This window comes from Gadus chalcogrammus, chromosome 17 (genome assembly GCF_026213295.1).
Source record: "Gadus chalcogrammus isolate NIFS_2021 chromosome 17, NIFS_Gcha_1.0, whole genome shotgun sequence".
NCBI lineage: Eukaryota > Metazoa > Chordata > Actinopteri > Gadiformes > Gadidae > Gadus > Gadus chalcogrammus.
The window spans coordinates 7,566,013-7,585,740 of NC_079428.1; the positions used below are offsets into that span (position 1 = coordinate 7,566,013).

General features: G+C 45.5%; 1 protein-coding gene across 2 annotated transcripts in view; it reads right to left on the reverse strand.

Moving 5' to 3' along the window:
- LOC130370325 (actin-binding LIM protein 2-like) overlaps window positions 1-19,728 on the reverse strand; it is a 62,657-nt gene that overhangs the window by 19,064 nt on the left and 23,865 nt on the right. The window contains exons 6-19 of one of the 2 annotated variants that reach the window (XM_056576061.1): window positions 19,295-19,388; window positions 15,960-16,047; window positions 14,594-14,652; window positions 13,654-13,707; window positions 12,604-12,681; window positions 11,852-11,995; window positions 11,134-11,166; window positions 10,443-10,554; window positions 9,858-10,124; window positions 6,227-6,334; window positions 4,316-4,369; window positions 2,777-2,814; window positions 2,311-2,419; window positions 1,951-2,009 (exon numbers count right to left, since the gene is read on the reverse strand). In XM_056576061.1, the coding sequence (XP_056432036.1) occupies window positions 1,951-2,009; window positions 2,311-2,419; window positions 2,777-2,814; window positions 4,316-4,369; window positions 6,227-6,334; window positions 9,858-10,124; window positions 10,443-10,554; window positions 11,134-11,166; window positions 11,852-11,995; window positions 12,604-12,681; window positions 13,654-13,707; window positions 14,594-14,652; window positions 15,960-16,047; window positions 19,295-19,388 (1,297 nt within the window). The remainder of the gene's footprint in view (window positions 1-1,950; window positions 2,010-2,310; window positions 2,420-2,776; window positions 2,815-4,315; window positions 4,370-6,226; window positions 6,335-9,857; window positions 10,125-10,442; window positions 10,555-11,133; window positions 11,167-11,851; window positions 11,996-12,603; window positions 12,682-13,653; window positions 13,708-14,593; window positions 14,653-15,959; window positions 16,048-19,294; window positions 19,389-19,728) is intronic. The other variant, XM_056576060.1, reaches the window with a different exon arrangement.

Sequence of the window (19,728 nt, forward strand, 5' to 3'; positions counted from 1 at the left end):
ACACACACACACACACACACACACACACACACACAAATACACATTATTATTGGATATTTGTTATATTTTACAACTCAGTTATAACCGTGACATAGTTTACCAGATTGATCTGGTGTCCAGGCTACTAATTATTAATTAAGTAGTACTAGAATTGTACTCTTACAAGAACCACTGTTTTTTCTCTTTCCATATTTCTTGTTTGTATTATAATACATAACAGAGCCGTTCCCTTATTCGTGCCACTATATCCTACAGCTGATACATCTTGTAGTATGAGCACCCATTTCGTTTAGAGTGTGCAGTTTGTAATGCAGTATTAACACTTCCTCTTGCCAAATGTTGTAGTTTCTTTCCACAGAATCCATTGTTGACTTTCCTAGCTCTTTGGGATGTTTGTATTTCAGTTCAAGCAAAGATTGAAAACAAATTGTTCCATCAATTGTTTTTGAAAAAAAAACTAAAAGTCTGGAGATATATTTCAGGGTCAGAGTAACACAAGTGTGGCGCAAGAGTTGCGAGGCAGGCATAGATGGACTGAATAAATACTACTTTATTCGTTGATACATACAGTATGAGTTCTCTGTTTCAACACAAAAGCTGTGCCCAGCCAAAATTATTATTACATTCCCCCAGGAAGGTTCTAGTTTATATTAATTAACTGACACCAGAAGGCTAACAGACCTCGGCTGAAGACAAAACATCTGGACAGTACTTTAAGAAACACCATTCGGACTGTGCACTGAAACCAGACCGTGATGTGGAGGGATTACTTTGAGAGAGCCCCCTCTGGTGGTGGACACGGTAATCACAACAATAATGCCACCAATTGGCAGACCACGCCATGGCAGCACCCTCTGCCTGCGACAGCTCTTCCCTAACAAGGAGACGGGGTAATTCTTCAGTTTCGGATAGCGATATTTATAGGCCCCATTTAATCCGTTAGCGTGCTTTGGATTAATCGCACTCGCCATGACAACGGACCCACCACATTTCCCTCAGACGAGATCACTTTCCAGTACCTCACAGAATGCGCTAGACTTTCCGAGCCAAGGAAATGTGGTCGGGTCGCACCCATCCCAAAACCCCGTCCCGTCCCACAGACCCACCCGCCTCCGACCGGGCTTGGACACGTACGAGCTGAGGCCCGGTCGGCAGTGTGTATGAGGTAAGCAGTGAGGACGCAGGCGAGAGGGAGACTCAGGGCTAGTTCAGGCTGGGAGTTCACTGGGCATTGTCGTTTGAGGCCCAGAAAGACAGACCAAATGTGGACCATGAGGGCAAACAAATGACACACACACACACACACACTTAAAAGACATCGAGCCGTCTGAGGGGTAGTTTGAGTGCCGGTAAATGCGTGTATGTTGGTTTGTACGTGCGCCATCCTGCGTTTCTTGCCCGCATACCTGTGGCAAGTTTCTCGGGCTGACATTGAATTTGAAACACACCTAGAATGCGGTCGAAAATCACCATCCACCCATCAAAGAGAGCGGGGTGTGAATGAATGTCAGATGTGTGGAGGGTGCCGATGTCCAAAACAAACTGTTCCCTATGATTACGACTGCAGAGGCCAGCGGAGGAGGACTTTATGAGAATGCAGATGTAAACCCTTACAGTTATAGAGTGTATTGGAGCGGCAACGCGGGCTGTTCTATTTTTGTGGAGACAAGTATTTTCTAAAACTGTTTGCACTTTCACTACAAAAAAACCTGCTCGTTTATTTTATCACCCAGGTCATAAATAACAAATTATTTTGAAGCCATTCCAACTTTGATTGTATGCTCTGATTTTTCTCGCTTACCTTGCTGTTTGCTTTGGATAAAAGCATCTGCTAAATAACTACACATGGAGGGTATTTAGAACAGTTATAGACTGCAGTTATTAGGTACAGTCAGAGAGTATATTTTGAGCCTCAGAGGATGGATGGTGTGTGAAACTTTGGCAGCCCACCTTGTATATTCCGTTTCTTCCATAGCCTGGCAAGGAGGCCGATTTATTGTAGGGGAAGTCTGGCGAGAGAATACAGAGTTAACGTTTTCCCCCTCGGTCCCCAAAACAATAAACTGCATTCAATCAAATCAATGTATTTTCCGTTTAAGTCGCTGAATGTTAGAAGCAATGGTATAAAATAAGGTTCCCCATTACGTCAGGAGCATGTTAATGGTAATAATTCACCGCTAAGCAACCACGCCCTGTTTCGCTTTGGCAATGGCGAAAAACAAATCACAGCTTCATCTAACACCTTAATGGAACACTAAAATTGTATTGGATAGACGTAAACAGAGGCCTCGCTTGTGATTCGCTACTCACTGGGCTGGGAGATGTCGGTGGGCAGGCTGCAGGTGGACTTGCGGGGGTCCAGCTCCTCTGATCCGGGCTGTCCGTCAATCTCGTTCTTCAGGATCATCCAGCTGGTTCTCTGTAGGTGGAAGAGTGAAGACCACCGAGAAGAAGAAGAAGAAGAAGAAGAAGAAGAAGAAGAAGAAGAAGAAGAAGAAGAAGAAGAAGAAGAAGAAGAAGAAGAAGAAGAAGAAGAAGAAGAAGAAGAAGAAGAAGAAGAAGAAGAAGAAGAAGAAGAAGAAGAAGAAGAAGAAGAAGAAGAAGAAGAAGAAGAAGGAGGTAAATGGAAGAAGATGGAGAGATGGATAAAAAAATGGGAAGTTAGTAAGTTAGTAAATGAATGCGTGTCTGGTAAGTCTTGAAAAAGTATATGGGAAGGAATGTATATGAACAGACAGTAAAAGAGATACACACATATATACACACACACACGCACCTTGGGTTCCTCCCCATCCTGCCACGATGTTCTAGAGGCTGTGGAAACAGGCGGATGTTACAGGATATCGTGGCTTTAGCGACACGCACATCTGCCTCCATGAGTGCTCCCTCGCGCCGTAGCACTAGCCTAGCATAAATCAACCACAGTGACACCACGCTGACATCATCTGAAGTGGAGGAGCTCCGACTAAACTGGGTTGTAAACTGTAAAGGAGCACATAAGCTAGGCGCAAAGGCTCGTCTCACAGCTGCATCGATATCGCAAAGTTTAAATAGGCCTTTTCTGACCAGGTCGAATTGTTTTAATGAGCAGAAAGGAATCATTGGAGGTCAATCTACACGGTGGTCTTGGGGATTTGTAGAGAAAGTACAATGAATGCTCATAACTTGTTGTCTAGTAGTATACATATATATATATATAGCCAGGCCTGTAGTACACACAGAAAACCATGCCAGAAGTGCATGTATGTATCGGCCATTTATGAAATCACCATTGTCCTTTTTAGGGTAAAGCAGATGGGAGCTCTTATTCAAATGCTCCCCAACTTAACCTAGTCTGATTCTTTCTAAAAACAACCTGTAATGAACAGGTTAGGCACAAAAACGTGCACATAGAAAAACACCACACCACATCACAACAACAACAACAAAGTTTTGGACACACACAGAAACCCTTGCAAGGTCATTGAGGGCAACGAGATCGATGCAACATTGATATCACAAAGTACAACGTCATTGACAACCAATAATCATGGCAGAGGGTGATGTTCACGGCAACAACACAACAAAACGGCACTAGATGGGAAGTGTGGATGCAGGCATGCCAGATTAAACGGAGCAGGTCAAAGCAGTCCATGTTGAAGACACTGAATCGGCTGCTTGCTCCCAAACCGTAACCTTCTCGGTTCTATGAAGGACCCAATAGGATATTGTGTATCAGGCTAAAGACATATCAATGTCCACTCAAAGCCGCTTTGTGGCTCCCACAAACAAAATGGAAGACTGTTGGATATACATAACAGTCAAAAAAAGATTTGAGGCTAAATGAAGCTAGTTGACCAGCTTCAGAGGCACGGATACGGCATTGTTTTGACAATTCTTCTAATCTTTCGAAATGTTTTACGTCGGAAATTGGAGGTTCATTTGAAGCCTTGTGGTTTAAAGTGGATGGTAACTGATTCTGGAACAGTGCTCAAGGTACCACAGATTGAAAGGCCAGCTGGATCAAAACCATTTGAAGAAACATTTCACAGCGGAAATTGACTCATATCACATTATATCAAATTGAATCAAATCAGATCATAGTTTCAAATCGTATTCTGGTTGAACTCTACTCAACAAGGAATCGAGAGTTGCGCCGTATTCTTTGTTATGAGGGTTGATGTAAAACAGCGCCCTGCGATTGGAAAAGAGCACTAGGGATGCTCAGACGAACAGACGAACCAATGAGAAGACAGACAGATGGGATGATGGACAGAAGTCATGCACCACATCAAACAGAGACCAGACCAGGAAGTGTTGAGAAAGAGGACTGTACCATGCTGTTTGTAGATGGGGGGTTTTCTATAGATATTATCTTTGACCTTAGTCTCTGAAGATGGGAGGAGAGGCAAGAGAGGAAAAGAATGGAAGAGCCCGAGAAGAACAAAAAGTAGGAGAAAAAGAAGAGAAAGGAAAAAATAATAATATAGAAAAAGAAGCATGGGTTAGTTATTAAAGAATGGGTTTCTTTTGTTTTTCTTTGGAAGAAGCCAAAGGAAGGGCAGCATCGCTTGGACAAAATCCGGCTTTGTTTCTTTGGTTTTAGAGCACATCATAAAAGTGTTATATTATTCATGCAGAAAAACAAAGAGAAAATTCAAAGTTTAAGCACATCAATTAAACACTAAGAATCGTAATATAACCATCATTCTTGATTAAAAATCCATCAAAGTGAATCAGGGACAAGTGTGGCTTGATTCAACCTTACACACAAACATGAAGAAATATCTTTCCAGCATTGGTCCACATTAAGAAACTGAGTCAAACGACGTCTCAGTTGGCTGAAACTACATGAAAGTGACTGGTGTGCGTTTCCTCAGAGATGAGCTAACATCTGCCTGTCACTCTACGCAGACCTCCGTCACACACACATTTCAACGACTGTAACACATTAAGCCACACTAGAGTCATGACACACTGGAAACAAAACACATGCAGCCGTGTGTCTTTCTCTAGACTGTGTCTGTCAAGCTAGCTTGGTTGGCTCGCATAAAAAAAAAAAGAAGAGCGACAAAGAATTACGATGATGACTAGGAAAGCCATTACAAGGAAAATTCCACTCTGTATCTTTCACCGAATCTATTAGTAGAAAATGTGCTTAACCCTCAGCATAAAATGGCCTACCAATCAAATAATTACATGTTTGAGTGGAACAAACTGAATCCAAGCTACTGCTTGACCACAAACTGTGACACAAATACTTAGATTGCTATGCAAACCGACTTGTTATAAAGCAGTCTAGCTAGCTCATAATTTATCTGGATAGCTAGCTCGTTGGTTAGATATTCAGCTAGCTTGTTAGTTTGCTAGCTAGTGAATAAGGTTAATGCTAGCTAGCGAGTATTTTGACTGACTACCTGGTTATTTAGGTTGTCATTTTAATGGCCAAAGCTAGTTGTTTTGTACCTGCTGACGCTCTTATCCAAGATTACTTTAGCCAGCCATAAAAAAGATCTTCAACGGTTATGACCCAATCCATCTAAATAAGTTTAATGTTGCTTTGTGGTCGAATTTCCCTTAAAGTGGATAATCGTTGGCTGTCCATATTTGCATTCAACCTCGTCCAAGATGGGAACTCCTTTAACTCTCTCTCTCCCTCTCCTGTGATTGACAGTTTAATCGTCAAAATGGAAAAATGTGTCTGATCAAAGCGACTCGTTGTAGGAAAGTCCTAGCAGCACTCTATACACGGCACAGTGTCTGCTTCTGTCACAGCCAATTGCAAATCTTATTCGTAAGCGATGCAATACTGTCAGGAGAGAAAAAACTGGTTTGACAAATTCTGCAATTTAGATTGTGGCTCGGCAAATTGGAGATGTTGAAAATGAACAGAAGATAGAAATCACAAGAAAAAAGTCAGCGTGATATAAATGTTACCTTTTTTCTCTCTATCAATTGATAGCATGCTAATAAAAGATAGCAAGTAGCAACCAAGAGTAAGCTAAACATAAGAAACATAATAACTGTGAAATACCTTATAAAATAGAGCAAAAAATATTACGTCAGTTAAGTTAAAATCGATAAAAAATGACTTTTAACATAAATTAATGGAAAACTTGAATGCTGACCAGCATCGAGTATCAACAAATACGACCACCGCTTCCTAGACACGTAAAACACAAAAAGGGACAAAGTCTTGGTTTAGCGCAATTTAATTTCTTTAGAATATGTCTTTGCCGATTCCTACCTGGTATGTGGAAGTGGCGGGGCGCGGCCATGTAGGTGGTGGCGGAGGAAGGCGACTTCCCATCGGAATACGTGGACAGGCTGGGGGTGCTGCGACCGCTTTCACTGCCTCCAGGGGGGAGAGGAGGGGGGACGGGGGGGCAGGACAAAGTGTTATGTGGTGCTTTTTTGTGTCCAGAAACCTCATAGCCAGCCTTTGTATGGGTGTTAGTTTCTATGTACAGCAAGTATGTATATGTATTTGTATGTGAGAGTGTGTGTGTTCTATGTACAGTAAGTATATATATGATTTTGTATGTGAGAGTGTGTTTTTGTATGTACAGAAAGTATGTATTTGTATGTGAGAGTGTGTGTTTGTATTGATATCTGCTTTTATCATTTTGATTTAGGGTTGCATAGACCATACTGTACTTTACGTGCGTGGCTGTGTGTGTGTGTGTGTGTGTGTGTGTGTGTGTGTGTGTGTGTGTGTGTGTGTGTGTGTGTGTGTGTGTGTGTGTGTGTGTGTGTGTGTGTGTGTGTGTGTGTGTGTGTGTGTGTGTGTGTGTGTGTGTGTGCAGGAGATAAAGACAAAGGCTGAGCGATGAAGTCACTTGGACCACAGAAGCCAAAATAAACGATTAAACCAAACACTCCATAGCTCTGAGATCACAGGGACAGAGAGAGAGAGACAAGACACCACATCAGCTTCAAATGCATTGGATCTGTTAACGAACACAAACACAGAACCACACACACGCACACACACAAGACCATAGTGCACGTACCCACACAAATGCACACACATTACACACAAACACACACACAGACAAACAAACACAGATAAACAACTAAGTGAAGACCTGGTGCGAGAGCATTCAGAAGAGGATAACAAAATGGCTGCAGCTGAAGTGAGAAGCGCGAAAAAGGCTCAGAGTGGGGACCACTTTTTAAAACAAAGACATAGCCCTCGAAAGGGAACAAAACCAAACAGTATGCTGTGTTTAACCTCCATGTTGAATTGTCCTTTTCTTGTGCCCCCCCCCCATGATCAACCTGAAGAGGTCTAATGTCGGAATCTCAAGAGTAACCGACATGCGTTTAAGAGTCAGCTGACTCAGCAAACCACCTGACCTTAGCAAAACGGTGAGTCGCAAATGATTGCGTTTTGTACGTTTTATTACCACATCCATAATGAGTTCAACATTGTGGTTTTGGCCTCCTTGGTGACCTCTTCAACTTCAACAAACAATATCGAGTGTCAACTTGAGTAATCCATGACTAAATCAAAACGCATGTTGGACTCTGCTCTGCAGAGTGTGGAACGGTTACGAGCGACCGTAAAAATACTCAAACAAAAGAAAATGGCGGCGGACTGGTAGACCCGTCGCCCACCCCCACCCCCACCCCGTCCCCCAAAAAGATCCAGGAGCAGACCTCTTTCACGGTGCGTTAGAAACCGCTAGGGCCTGGACCCGCGCAGGCAGACAGCCCAAGACGTTCGCATGCCACTGCGCCTGGCGGCTAGACCAGCAAATTACGGCCGGGCACATCCCCAGCCCACCCTAATCCTCCTCGTCTCTCTAATCTTCCTCCCCGCTCCCGACCAGAGGAACTTTCTCTTTCATGCACCCCACCCGTGCGAGGCCTGCCAAACCACAGAGCCGTCGTAAATGGGTTTCTCTCCCTCTTCGGTAATACTTTGCTCCGCAGCTGTATCATACGCTAATCTCAACCCCTCCCCTCTCAACCCCTCCTTCGCTTTTTCTCTCTCTATGGACCGATGGAAGCGAATGTACGGGAAGCTTGATGTTAAACAGTCAGCAACCGACTCTGTCAATGTATTTTTTCTATCCAATTGAATGACCACACTACTGGCCCTAGAAAGCTGTGTCAGACCACCCTACAAATAATCGAGCTAAATCGAAAGACTAGTACATGATACTGGACGCTTTGTACACTGAAATAAGGATTGACCTGTGTGACCTGAAAACACAGCCACGATGTGACCCAGCCTCAGAAGACCATGATGAGGGTAAGGTTTGCTGGTGTGCAGTGAGGCTGACACTGGAGTGTAAGCACGTTCTCATCTTATCTCCCAGGCCGGGCCCCTTGGGTCGTAGCTTTTCTGTCTGTGTCAACACTCTGTGTCAAACCCATTCTGTCTGTGTCTGTGTCAACACGCTCACTGGTTTGAGCACTTGAGATGCAACGTTTTATGAGGACTAGAAGTTTGTTCATCCAAAGACACTCCATGGACTTTATTTTTATTCTGATTATCGTCCAAACAAAGCTTCTCAGCACTCTGGCCCAAAATTATTTCAAGAACTTAAAGGTGTATCGGCAAAACATTACAGGAAGTGCAAAGTGGTGGTGGTGGGGTTGGGGGGGGTCATTCACAAAGTAAACCAAGGTCATATATAGCAAAGTCAACAGGGCAAGCAGGCGACAGTTACACCATAAAAAATAATCTGGACAAACAAGTACACAAAAAATAAAAACAATACAAACTAACCAATTCACCTTCTTGTCGACAAAGTAGCCAAACGCAACAGAAACACAACGAACACCCCATCTAAACTGGTAACACAGCGGCGAGAAAACCATGCAGGACAACAATTCACCAAGTCCATGACCACCACTCAAGTAATATTGTAGCAAGCAGAACGTGTGTCTGAAGAAACTGATAACGAAGGATATTGAATATATACATCTACAATAATAAGGATATTAAACTGTAGGGGTTTTACCATTGGGAGGAGGTAAATTGAGCTGCAAGGAGTTCCTAGATTTAGAGTCAGTTAACGGGTCCACATAAAACCCTAAAGAAGACGAGAGGAGGTGATTGTATACAGGATTCTTGTGAATTTACAGTTGTACAAACCCCAGGCTTCTTGGCATCTTATTGCAGAACTGAGAGAACATAATGTGCTGAAAAAGAGATACAGGACCTTTCGTAAACCTTTGCCAATTACCACTTTTAAATCATCAATACTGGAACGTCATCGGAAATTGGTGTATTTGATGATTTACTTTATTTGAACTTGAGACTATAAAGGTTGCACAGTGCTGCTATTTAATCCATTACAGCCAATAGAAGGGACAGGTCAATTGGACAAAGTAAACGGATACAACGATGGAATGAACAAAGTTGAGTCAAACAGGAAGCAGACGGTTTCACTCCATCAGCAAGAAACACCAAAGCTAGCTTAGTGTAAACGTTAGCGCAAATCATCGCTTTGTTATTAGGGGATTCCAACTGTCAAGGCCATGCCGAGTGAGTTCAAGGTGACGTTAAGTCGGGCACAAGTCTCACAACTCACAACACTCTACACACCAAGACTCTCCGAATGCAGCGGGGATGAGCACAGCAATGCTGTTGTGGAAACATCCTTGAATCTCACACGTGTACCAGCTGAAGTAAATTTTTTGTCAACAAATTTAACAATTACTTTAAAAACACAATTTAGTCTTGTGTTTAATTTTTCAACTTAAATATGTTAAAGTTTCCAGAACAGCAAGGGGCTATATTCTCGGGGGGGGGGGGGGGGGGGGGGGGGGGGGGGGGTTGAGGGGTGCGGGAGGGGTGCCCTGATTGGGCTAATTCCCCCCGGGGCCCCCTTGTGTTGGAGCCGGCACTGGCGCGGCGGTACCTCTGTAATAGGGGATGTAGTTGTGCTGCTGGAGCATGGCCAGGGTGGTGGGGTTGAGGTGCAGGGCTAACGCTCCGCCGCCCCCCGGTGGCGTGGGGGAGCAGCATCTACTGTTGGCCGCCCCGCCACCACCCATGCTGTACCCGGGGATGGGGGACGGGCCGCCGGCCATGGTGGAGGAGGGGTACTTGAGGGTGGGGGGCAGGGGCAGGGAGTTGGAATCATAGGCCTGCCCGCTGTACCTAGCGCTGACGTTAGCCTCAGGACCTGAATGGCCGGGTCAGATCACCAGGGTTTGCTTTTAAGTCACGTTGCATTGATTTGCTTAACAAGAGAGCGATTCAGAAAGAGTGACGGTAAAAACCAAAGTATTTATGACAACATAGGGAATAGTTTAGGAAAGACATTGACTGAAAAACACATCAGTAGGGCGATTGGAAACAAATCTTCAGCGAGATTGTGAGGAATCATGGTCGGATAGTGAAGATGAGTGTGTGTGTGTGTGTGTGTGTGTGTGTGTGTGTGTGTGTGTGTGTGTGTGTGTGTGTGTGTGTGTGTGTGTGTGTGTGTGTGTGTGATGTGTACCTGTGCGGCTGTAGTTCTGGGGGGAGCGGGTGGGGGTGTTGCGGCCGTAGCCCCCCAGAGAGCTGTTGGAGCCGGGGCTGGAGGGTCTCCGCTGCCGCGGGGACCCCTCCCCCTGGGGAACACACACACACACACACACACACACACACACACACACACACACACACACACACACACACACACACACACACACACACACACACACACACACCCACACACATAGACACACAAACACAGAAGAAGACGCACACACACAAATGTGATATTAGTGAACGTACTTCCTGTTTGAATTGAAACAGATACATCTACACTACCAATATAATATAACTGCCAAACCATTAATCAGTAACCACATTAGAAACACTAGACACCAACACTGGACACACCACCAACAGGTTGTTATAACAGTTTAGGATTGACTGAAACCGGTGCCAGGCGATGTAATTTCCTTCGAAGCCAACTACAGCTTAAAGCGGCATCAGCTGGCACAACTTTTCTGCCGACCAAAAAAACAATCCGTTGCATAACTGCGTGTTTGCCCCCCCCCACTGAATGCAGATGTGTGTCGAGATGAACAGGGAGACGGAGGGCGAGTTATCCGAAGGAAAGATAGGTGGTAGCATGATCCATGCAAGGTCTACTGTGTACTACGAGTAGTGCTAGGAGTAACACTAGTGCGCTGATTATTTACCTCCACGGAAGCAGGGGTGAGTGGCAATGAGGACTGCAAATGAAAGGCAGGGGAGAAAGGCAAAGGATAAGGATAGGATCTCAAAGGCAAAATAATACAAATAATGATAATGATAACAAATATAACTGAGTTAAGAATAAAAAGGCCAAGCAACCTGAGAGTATGCTACAACATGTAGAGGATGATTTGGGCTTGAAGGGAGGGAGAGAAAGTCTGTTTGTATAACAGAAACGGAAGATTACACTGGGAGGGGGAGAGACCTCTATAGCAAAGGTTCTGGAAAAGATTGTCTAAAAGGTCTGAAAGAGAAGACGACAGACGTACGGATGTACAGACGGCCAGACAGGTGGACAGGAACACTTTACATTGAGATAAACGGAGACGGACGGACAGACAGACAGACAGACAGACAGACAGACAGACAGACAGACAGACAGACAGACAGACAGACAGACAGAGCGACAGACAGACAGACAGAGCGACAGACAGACAGACAGAGCGACAGACAGACAGACAGACAGAGCGACAGACAGAGCGACAGACGCGACAGACAGAGCGACAGACAGACAGAGCGACAGACAGACAGACAGACAGACAGACAGACAGACAGACAGACAGACAGACAGACAGACAGACAGACAGACAGACAGATAGTCGGACATACAGTACATATAGACGGAGGGAGAGACAGACACACAGGCGGACTGGGGGTCCCCACCTCGCTGTAGGCCCTCTCCTCTGAGGGGAAGCTGACGTAGGGGGAGTAGGATAGCATGTCGGGCCGGTCGATGTTGTAGATGGCCTTGACCTTCGGAAGGGCGGCCAGGTCCTTATAGTCCAGGGTCTCATCTCCCAGTTTAGCCTGCAAACAACACATCGGAACCCACGGGCAAAGGGGGGGGTTTGGGAAGATTTAACGTAATAAAGTCAGGTTTGGCCTGTCGTGAGCAAAGTGTTCCAGCATCTTGTACAGCTATTTGTATTCAAGCCGACAAAACAATTGAAATGACTCTGATCCTCTCTTATTCATTGGATGAAGAATTTTAGGGGTTGAGGGTTTGATTCCCACTGGAGCCCCCCATGCTGATAATGTTGGAGCACATCGGGTAAAAGATTTCAGCAAATGGCATGTGACAAGCACTGCTAACTCTCTGGTGAAAAACTTTGGGTCAAATCGGAGACCTGGCGAGTGGCGTCACCTGGGACCCATGTGAACCAATCAGATGTGGTTGTGGTTTGATTATGGTTTGAAGTGCAACACTGCCATCTAGTGGGCCATTATGAATATATAGACAGAGAGAGAGACAGAGACAGAGACAGAGAGAGAGAGAGAGAGAGAGAGAGAGAGAGAGAGAGAGAGAGAGAGAGAGAGAGAATGGGAGACAGAGAGAGACAGAGACAGAGAGAGAGAGAGAGAGAGAGAGAGAGAGAGAGAGAGGGAGAGGGAGAGGGGGAGAGAGAGACTCTTACGTAGATGATCCTGCTGGGTGAGCCGGAGGCACTGGAGGCCTGGACAGAGGTGATGCTCTCAGAAGAAGTCCTGGTCACCTGCAAGCATACACAACTTCCTGTTAGGACACACACAATATGACCCAAAGCTGACAGAGCGAGAGCGAGAGCGAGAGAGAGAGAGAGAGAGAGAGAGAAAGAGAAAGAGAGAGAGAGCTTTCCCAATTGTTGCACCACCAAGAGAGATGTAGGAACAAATTGAAACCACAGTCCAACCAAACCAGTTCAACACGCACAGGCACAGATGCTTGCATGTGAATCCTATTCACTGACATACAGAGTGCAGGTTAAGAAGTGTGAGGGGGGTGGTGGGTTGTGCGTGTCTCTGATGGTTATCAAGCAGCAGTAAGAATCACAGAATCCATTCCCTTTGCAATTGTATTACCTGTGGAATAAAAGACAGCTTTCAGGGCGAAAGCATGCGAGCGTGTTAGCATCTATCTGCTCAAACCACACAGAGACACAAAGAGAAAAGCGTTGTTGTCTGCTTGTCTGATTCAGGGTGGAAGTTGGCAATAACAAGAACAAGAGGAGCAGACTCTCACCGGTCACTTCCTGTTAGGATAACGGAAGGGCCGCTGGAAGGGTCAAACCATGCAGAGCTTGGTTTGTGAGGAAGGGTTGGTGGAATGTGTGTGTGTGTGTGTGTGTGTGTGTGTGTGTGTGTGTGTGTGTGTGTGTGTGTGTGTGTGTGTGTGTGTGTGTGTGTGTGTGTGTGTGTGTGTGTGTGTGTGTGTGTGTGCGCGCGCGCGCGCGCGCGTGCGTGTGCGTGTGTGTGTGTGTGTGTGTGCATGGTGTGCCTTTATGTCTGTGTTTGTGTGTATGTATGTGTGTGTGTGTGTGTGTATTTGTAACTGTGTGTGTGTTCATGTGTGTGCCTGTGTGTGTGCGTGCGTGTGTCCGTGTATGTGTGCGTGTGCGTGTGTGCCAGTGTAAGTGTGTGTGTGTGTGTGTGTGTGTGTGTGCGTGTCTCTGGGGGTGAACACTACAGGGCTCTGCAGGTTTACCAACCTGTGGCTCAGTGAGCTGTATCCGCACCTGCTTCTGAGGACTAGACGGGGTTAACTATGGACAGGAGAGAGGGGGAGGGGGAGGAGGGAGGGAGGGCAGAGGGGGGAGGAGAGGAGTAGAGAGCGACGAAGGAGAGAAGGAGATGAGAACCGAGGGGAGGAGACAACACAAATGGAAACGGGGAAAAGAGAAGGGAAGGGAGGGGAGGAGAAAGGAGAGGAGACGAGAGGGAAAGAGAGGAGGATGGGGGGTGAGAGGAGAGGAGAGGAAGAGAGGGGGAGGAAGGAGATGAGCAGAGAAGAGAGGAGGGGAAGAGGAGCGAGGCGGAGAGGAGAGGGTGAGAAAAGAGATGAGGAGACGTGAGGAAACAGGAGGGGCGGGGGGAGAGTGGAGGGGGGAGAGGAGAGAAAAGTAGAAGAGAGGAGAGAGGAGCAGAGAGGAAGGGAGAGGATGAGGGGAGAGGGGAGGAGAAGGAGAGTGATCGTGGGGAGAGAGGAGGAGGATGGAGGAAACAGAGGAGGAAATAGATCAAGGAGAACAGATGGGAGGAAGAGAGTGTGAGAGAAAAAATAGGGGAGGGGAGAGGAGATGAGAGTGGAGAGAAACTGGGAGTGGAATGTGAGGAGAATGGATGACTCCGCATATTGCAACTGCAGGGCTCGGAAATGCACAGCAAAGCAAGGCCACTCTATACAACGTTACACCACATAACGCACCAAATACACACACCTCGACACAACTCTACCCAACACTAAACAAGAGTGAGGAAGAGCTTTGGTTCTTAATGCATCGGACGATAGCAGAAAGGGGAGGGAAGGGGAAATAATTGTGGGTCAGTTCTACGGGCTTCAACAAACCAGAGGGTAACAAAAAAGAAAAGATTTTTGACTTTGACTTGATTCTTCATCGTTTATTTATTTGTTTGTGAATGTCGTCTCACCTTGCTCTTCTCCTCCTGCCTGGCGGCTTGTCTGCAAGGAGGATGCCAGATGGAAGATCCTGATTGGACAGTTCAAAAACAAGACAATGGAGGCATGAGAAAAACTAATGAACAAAACAGTTCATGGTGAGGTTAACTTCCTGATTGTATTTCCTGTTTTTTTGGTTGTCAGACCCATTTTCAGAAAGCAATCCTGGCTCTCTCTGACAAAGCGAAATACTCCCGCACTAGAAGATAAATGGGAAAGCTAAATAAAGTTAGCCTACAGCTGCTGAGTCAGACTGTACTAAAGGACCAGTAAATAATGGCCCCTTTCTCTAGGAGTGTGTGTGTGCGTGTGCGTGTGCGTGTGTGTGTGTGTGTGCGTGTGTGTGTGTGTGCATGTGTGTGTGTGTGTGTGTGTTTGTTTATCTGTGTGTGTTTGTGTGTGTGTTTTGTGTGTGTGTGTCCGTGTGTGTGTGTGTCCGTGTGTGTGTGTGTGTCCGTGCGTGAGTGTGCCTGTATGTGTGTGTGCGCGAGTGTGCCTGTGCCTAAGTGTGTGATTCAGAAAAAAAGAAAAAAAGATTAAGTTAAGGTGGGAGGACTTAATATTGCACCTGCTCATCATTCGCAACGCTATAAAAGCAAACATGAGTACCACACTGGATAGGGGGTTGGTCATGTGACCAGGGCTGCAACACATAGAAGCAGTGAGCATTCCCTTCACCATTGCTTGCAGTGGATTAACGACAGTCATGACAATGTGTAATGTATGACATACAATGATAGAAATATATACTGAATGTTCTGGTTGTATATGTGGGTTCTAACAAGAATGTGATGCATATGAAAAGGTCAAATTAAGAAATTGAAAATGATCACTACTTCTTTCACCATGCACACTGTAGTCATTGGCAGAGTTAACTCAACCACACCAATTGACATTTGGCTGACAGATGATAGTTGAATGTGCTTCTCCATGGCAATTTGACAGTTCGTCACGGCAAACAGAAAAGTATTTTCTTCCCGCCTCTGTATCTGGGAGCTACACATGCAGGTATGTTGTTAATCTGGAACTTTATTGAACGTGTCATGATGTAGCTGGCTGAATCTAGATTTATGGGACAGGCCCCCCAGTGTTGTGATGAGCTCAGTCTGGAGCTGCGCGGTGCCATCTCTTTCAATTGTTTCAAAAGAAAAAGTAGGACAAGAGAAAATAGAATCTGGGAGAGGGATGGTTGGAGGCTAGGAGGGAACAACACAAGTGAGGTTTTGAAGACGTAACACTCCGAGGGAATCGTCGAAAAACATAGAGAATGAAGGGGGAGGGAATAAGATGCAGAGAGGGAAAGTGAGGGAGAGTGAGGGAGAGTGAGGGAGAGCTTACCTTGCAGGTACATTTCCTCTCCTTCGCCAAACATCTGCTCACAACGTGCACAGCGTGCGCACGTGGGATGGTAGTGCTTCTCTCCGGCCTGCCACACACACACACACACACACACACACACACACACACACACACACACACACACACACACACACACACACACACACACACACACACACACACACACACACAGTGGTCAGTGACACAGCAAAAGCCTTCACCTCACGATTCACCAATTCAACAGAATTCAACCCCCATACAAACCAACCACATACAAATGTGATTGTGTGTGCGTGTACGTGCGTGCGTGTTTGTCTGTTGCACTGAATGTGAGGCGAAGTGTTTCATAAACAGTTTAGTGTTAAAAGCATGGCGATACGAGTCACTGGATCTCTGAACGGTCCAGTATTATAATATCTACCCGACATCCGATCAGCCCCTCCCAGATCAAGAAGCAGTTCGGAGAATATCTGTATTATATATACTGCTCTGTAATCTGTATTACAGAGCAGTACTTGGACAGCCCTTTTATCATGGGATAAATTAAATTTCTTTAACAATGCTCTCAATGGAAAACCACTACCTCAGACAACGGATAGAAAGGAAGAAGGAGATAGACATACACGGGAAAGATAGATAGATGCATTAGATAGATACAATAGATCACTAAATGGTGAGTTAGATAGACACATTATATGAAGATAGGGATGGTGGGAGGGAGATAGGCTAGATGAAGATAGATAAACAGACAAAAGTGCATTCAAGTGCATTCATTAATTAGTTCACAATATGGCCACTAGGGGGAGCTATTGGAGAGCTAAATAAAAGATGGGCTGAGATTGATCCACTAGCTATGGAATAAAGAAAGCTATGTTAGGATAGCCAGTCTGCGCCATTGACAACCGAGAAAATGATCAGTGATTGGATGATTAGATCCATTTGACATAGAGGCTGTCAGATGGATGACAGATGTGTGCACAGGATTAAATCGCCTCTCAGTGATGAAAAAAGTCCACTCGAGCAATGACAGATAACAGACTTTCTACTTTCTCTTTCCTCTGCAAGATGAAAAGAAAATATTAACCAAAGGCTTTTACGTATGTCCTCACAATTAAGGAATCCATTACCCCAAATGCTCAGGGAACAAACGTGTCAGCTGGGAAGCTTTGTCCTGGAAAGAACCTGTGTCTTACATGCTTATCTGGAAGCATTAGGAATGCATGGTAGAGAGAGAGAGAGAGAGAGAGAGAGAGAGAGAGAGAGAGAGAGAGAGAGAGAGAGAGAGAGAGAGAGAGAGAGGGAGAGAGAGAGAGAGAGAGAGAGAGAGAGAGAGGGAGAGGGAGAGAGAGAGAGAGAGGATGTTGACTTTTAGACCCTTTAGGGCCCCTGCTGATAAGAAAGAGCCCCTGGAATGGAAGGGGGAAATTCGGACACAGAATAGGAGGAGAGGAGCGGAAAGAAGATAGAGAGCTCTGGTCAAATCCTTCCTTTGTCGGCGGCAGAGAGAGAGAGAGAGTACTCAGTGTGTGATGCCACTCTATCATATTCACTGGTCCCTTCAGGACGGATAAGTTGAGGAAGCTTTTACTTTGAAATAGGTCAGGGGCTTTGGTTGCCAGGTTGGTGGAGCAGAGCTGAACAGGGGGGAATAAAGCTTTGGGCATTCAGAACGAGATGTATGATGGGTTAAGGTGGGTGCCAGCAGGCAGGAAGGCAACCAGGTTAGGCCTGACACCTCTTAGTACGCTACCTGGTTACATAAAGGTGTGTGTATTATAATATACATTCTTTCTCACTCACTTTATGCACCACTTCAGAACTGAAAAGTGTAACCAAGCGCAGGGTTGAATGATTCTGAATCGCTGGAAAGAGTGGGGTCAGGTGCGGCCACCAAAACTGATTAATGTGCTCATTGTTCAAACTAACAATGTACTCGCTCAGAAGACACTTTCACCCAAAGCCGCTTACGGTTAACACAGATGGGGGCGGTAGTGATTATTTTACTTTGCTCAAGGATGCCCGCAGGGGGGTGGACTGGGGAATCGAACTTGAGACCTTTGGGGCTTGGAGACCCATTAGACTTTGTTTTAACCAGCCTTGTCTCCCAATCAATAACCCGGGTCTCCATATTTTATTGACGCGTTGTTCCCTCAGAGCCGGTGGAGTGGGATCACCACGAGAAAAGACGTCAGTGACATTCGAAACTTCTCCTCTGGGACGGAACACAAGATCTGGCTCCTTCTAGCGATGGGTTGAATGTACCGTTCAGCGGTCCATGAGTAATACGCCGGAAGCCAAGTAAAACACTGTCGTGGTGAAGGGTGGATCTGCTAGGATGTGCTCCCTTCCTTGCTAGGAATGCTAGCACGATTATGATTGATCAACGTCAAACATAAATGCATCAACAAAATGATGTTGATTATTGATTGTGATTGCTTCTGGATCTAACTGGAACTAACATATTCTGGTGGATCGGAATATGTTTTATACATACAGCATGTGTGTATGTATGTTTACCCGTGCCTCAAGATTGCTACATTCATCTTGCCAGGAATTGACAGACAGGCATACAAGCGCACACATGCAGACTCAAACATGCTGGTAGTACATGAGTGCTTGAAGCACAAGAGTCAAATTATAACTAGTAGGCCTTTGGACATTTGTCTAATGATATTGTATTAACCCCAATAAACACACACACATGTAGCAGAGAGAGAGAGAGAGAGAGAGAGAGAGAGAGAGAGAGAGAGAGAGAGAGAGAGAGAGAGAGAGAGAGAGAGAGAGAGAGAGAGAGAGAGAGAGAGAGAGGGAGAGAGGGAGAGAGAGAGAGAGAGAGAGAGAGAGAGAGAGAGAGAGAGAGAGAGAAAGCCAGACAGCTTTCATTATTTTTCTTGCTCCATAACCCGGTTCTCTGCTGTTTGTTTGTAGGAAAGTCAGTGGTCTCATCCTGTGAGACCCCCCTCCTCTTCCTCCTCGTATCATAACCCCAACCCTCCTGCTTCTTGTTTTTCCTTCTATCTCTTTCTTTTGCCCTCTCTTCCAATTTTGCAATCGGTCGATTTCCACGGACCATAATAAATCACAAGTATGGCAGTGACACACACACACACACACACACACACACACACACACACACACACACACACACACACACACACACACACACACACACACACACACACACACACACACACACACACACACACAGACGTCATGGTGATGCTGAAAAGAGAATTGCTTCATCACCCTTTTCTCTCCTCATCATGGCCGCCGTAGCCTACCCAGTTCTCCTCAGAGTTCTCTCTCCGTCATATCTCCAGCGAGACGGGGCTTACCTCCAGGACTTTGCCGGTGATGAACTTCTTGCAGTTCTCGCACTGGATGCCATACATGGCGTGGTAGTCCTGCTCGCAGTACGGGATCCCATCCCTGGTGGACAGAGACACAGCAGGTTAGAAACAGTCAGGATTAAGCCCTGGCCCAATGGGAGGAGGCGTCGGTTGGCGTCTCATCCCCTCACACCGATACACTGGTCTGTTCTGAGAGCTGCAACCTGAGGCTTTTGAATTCAATTACATTTTTGAGTGGAACAGTTCTTTCTATTAATGTTTTCTCTTTTATGAATGATTAAACAAACAAAAAAACAAAGATATTAATAAATCCATAAATTACTTAAATCCTTCCATATCACTTTCATTAACAAATTAATTAAAGAATGGACACATTAATTAACTAATGAATTAACTAACAAATTAACTAACGACTGACG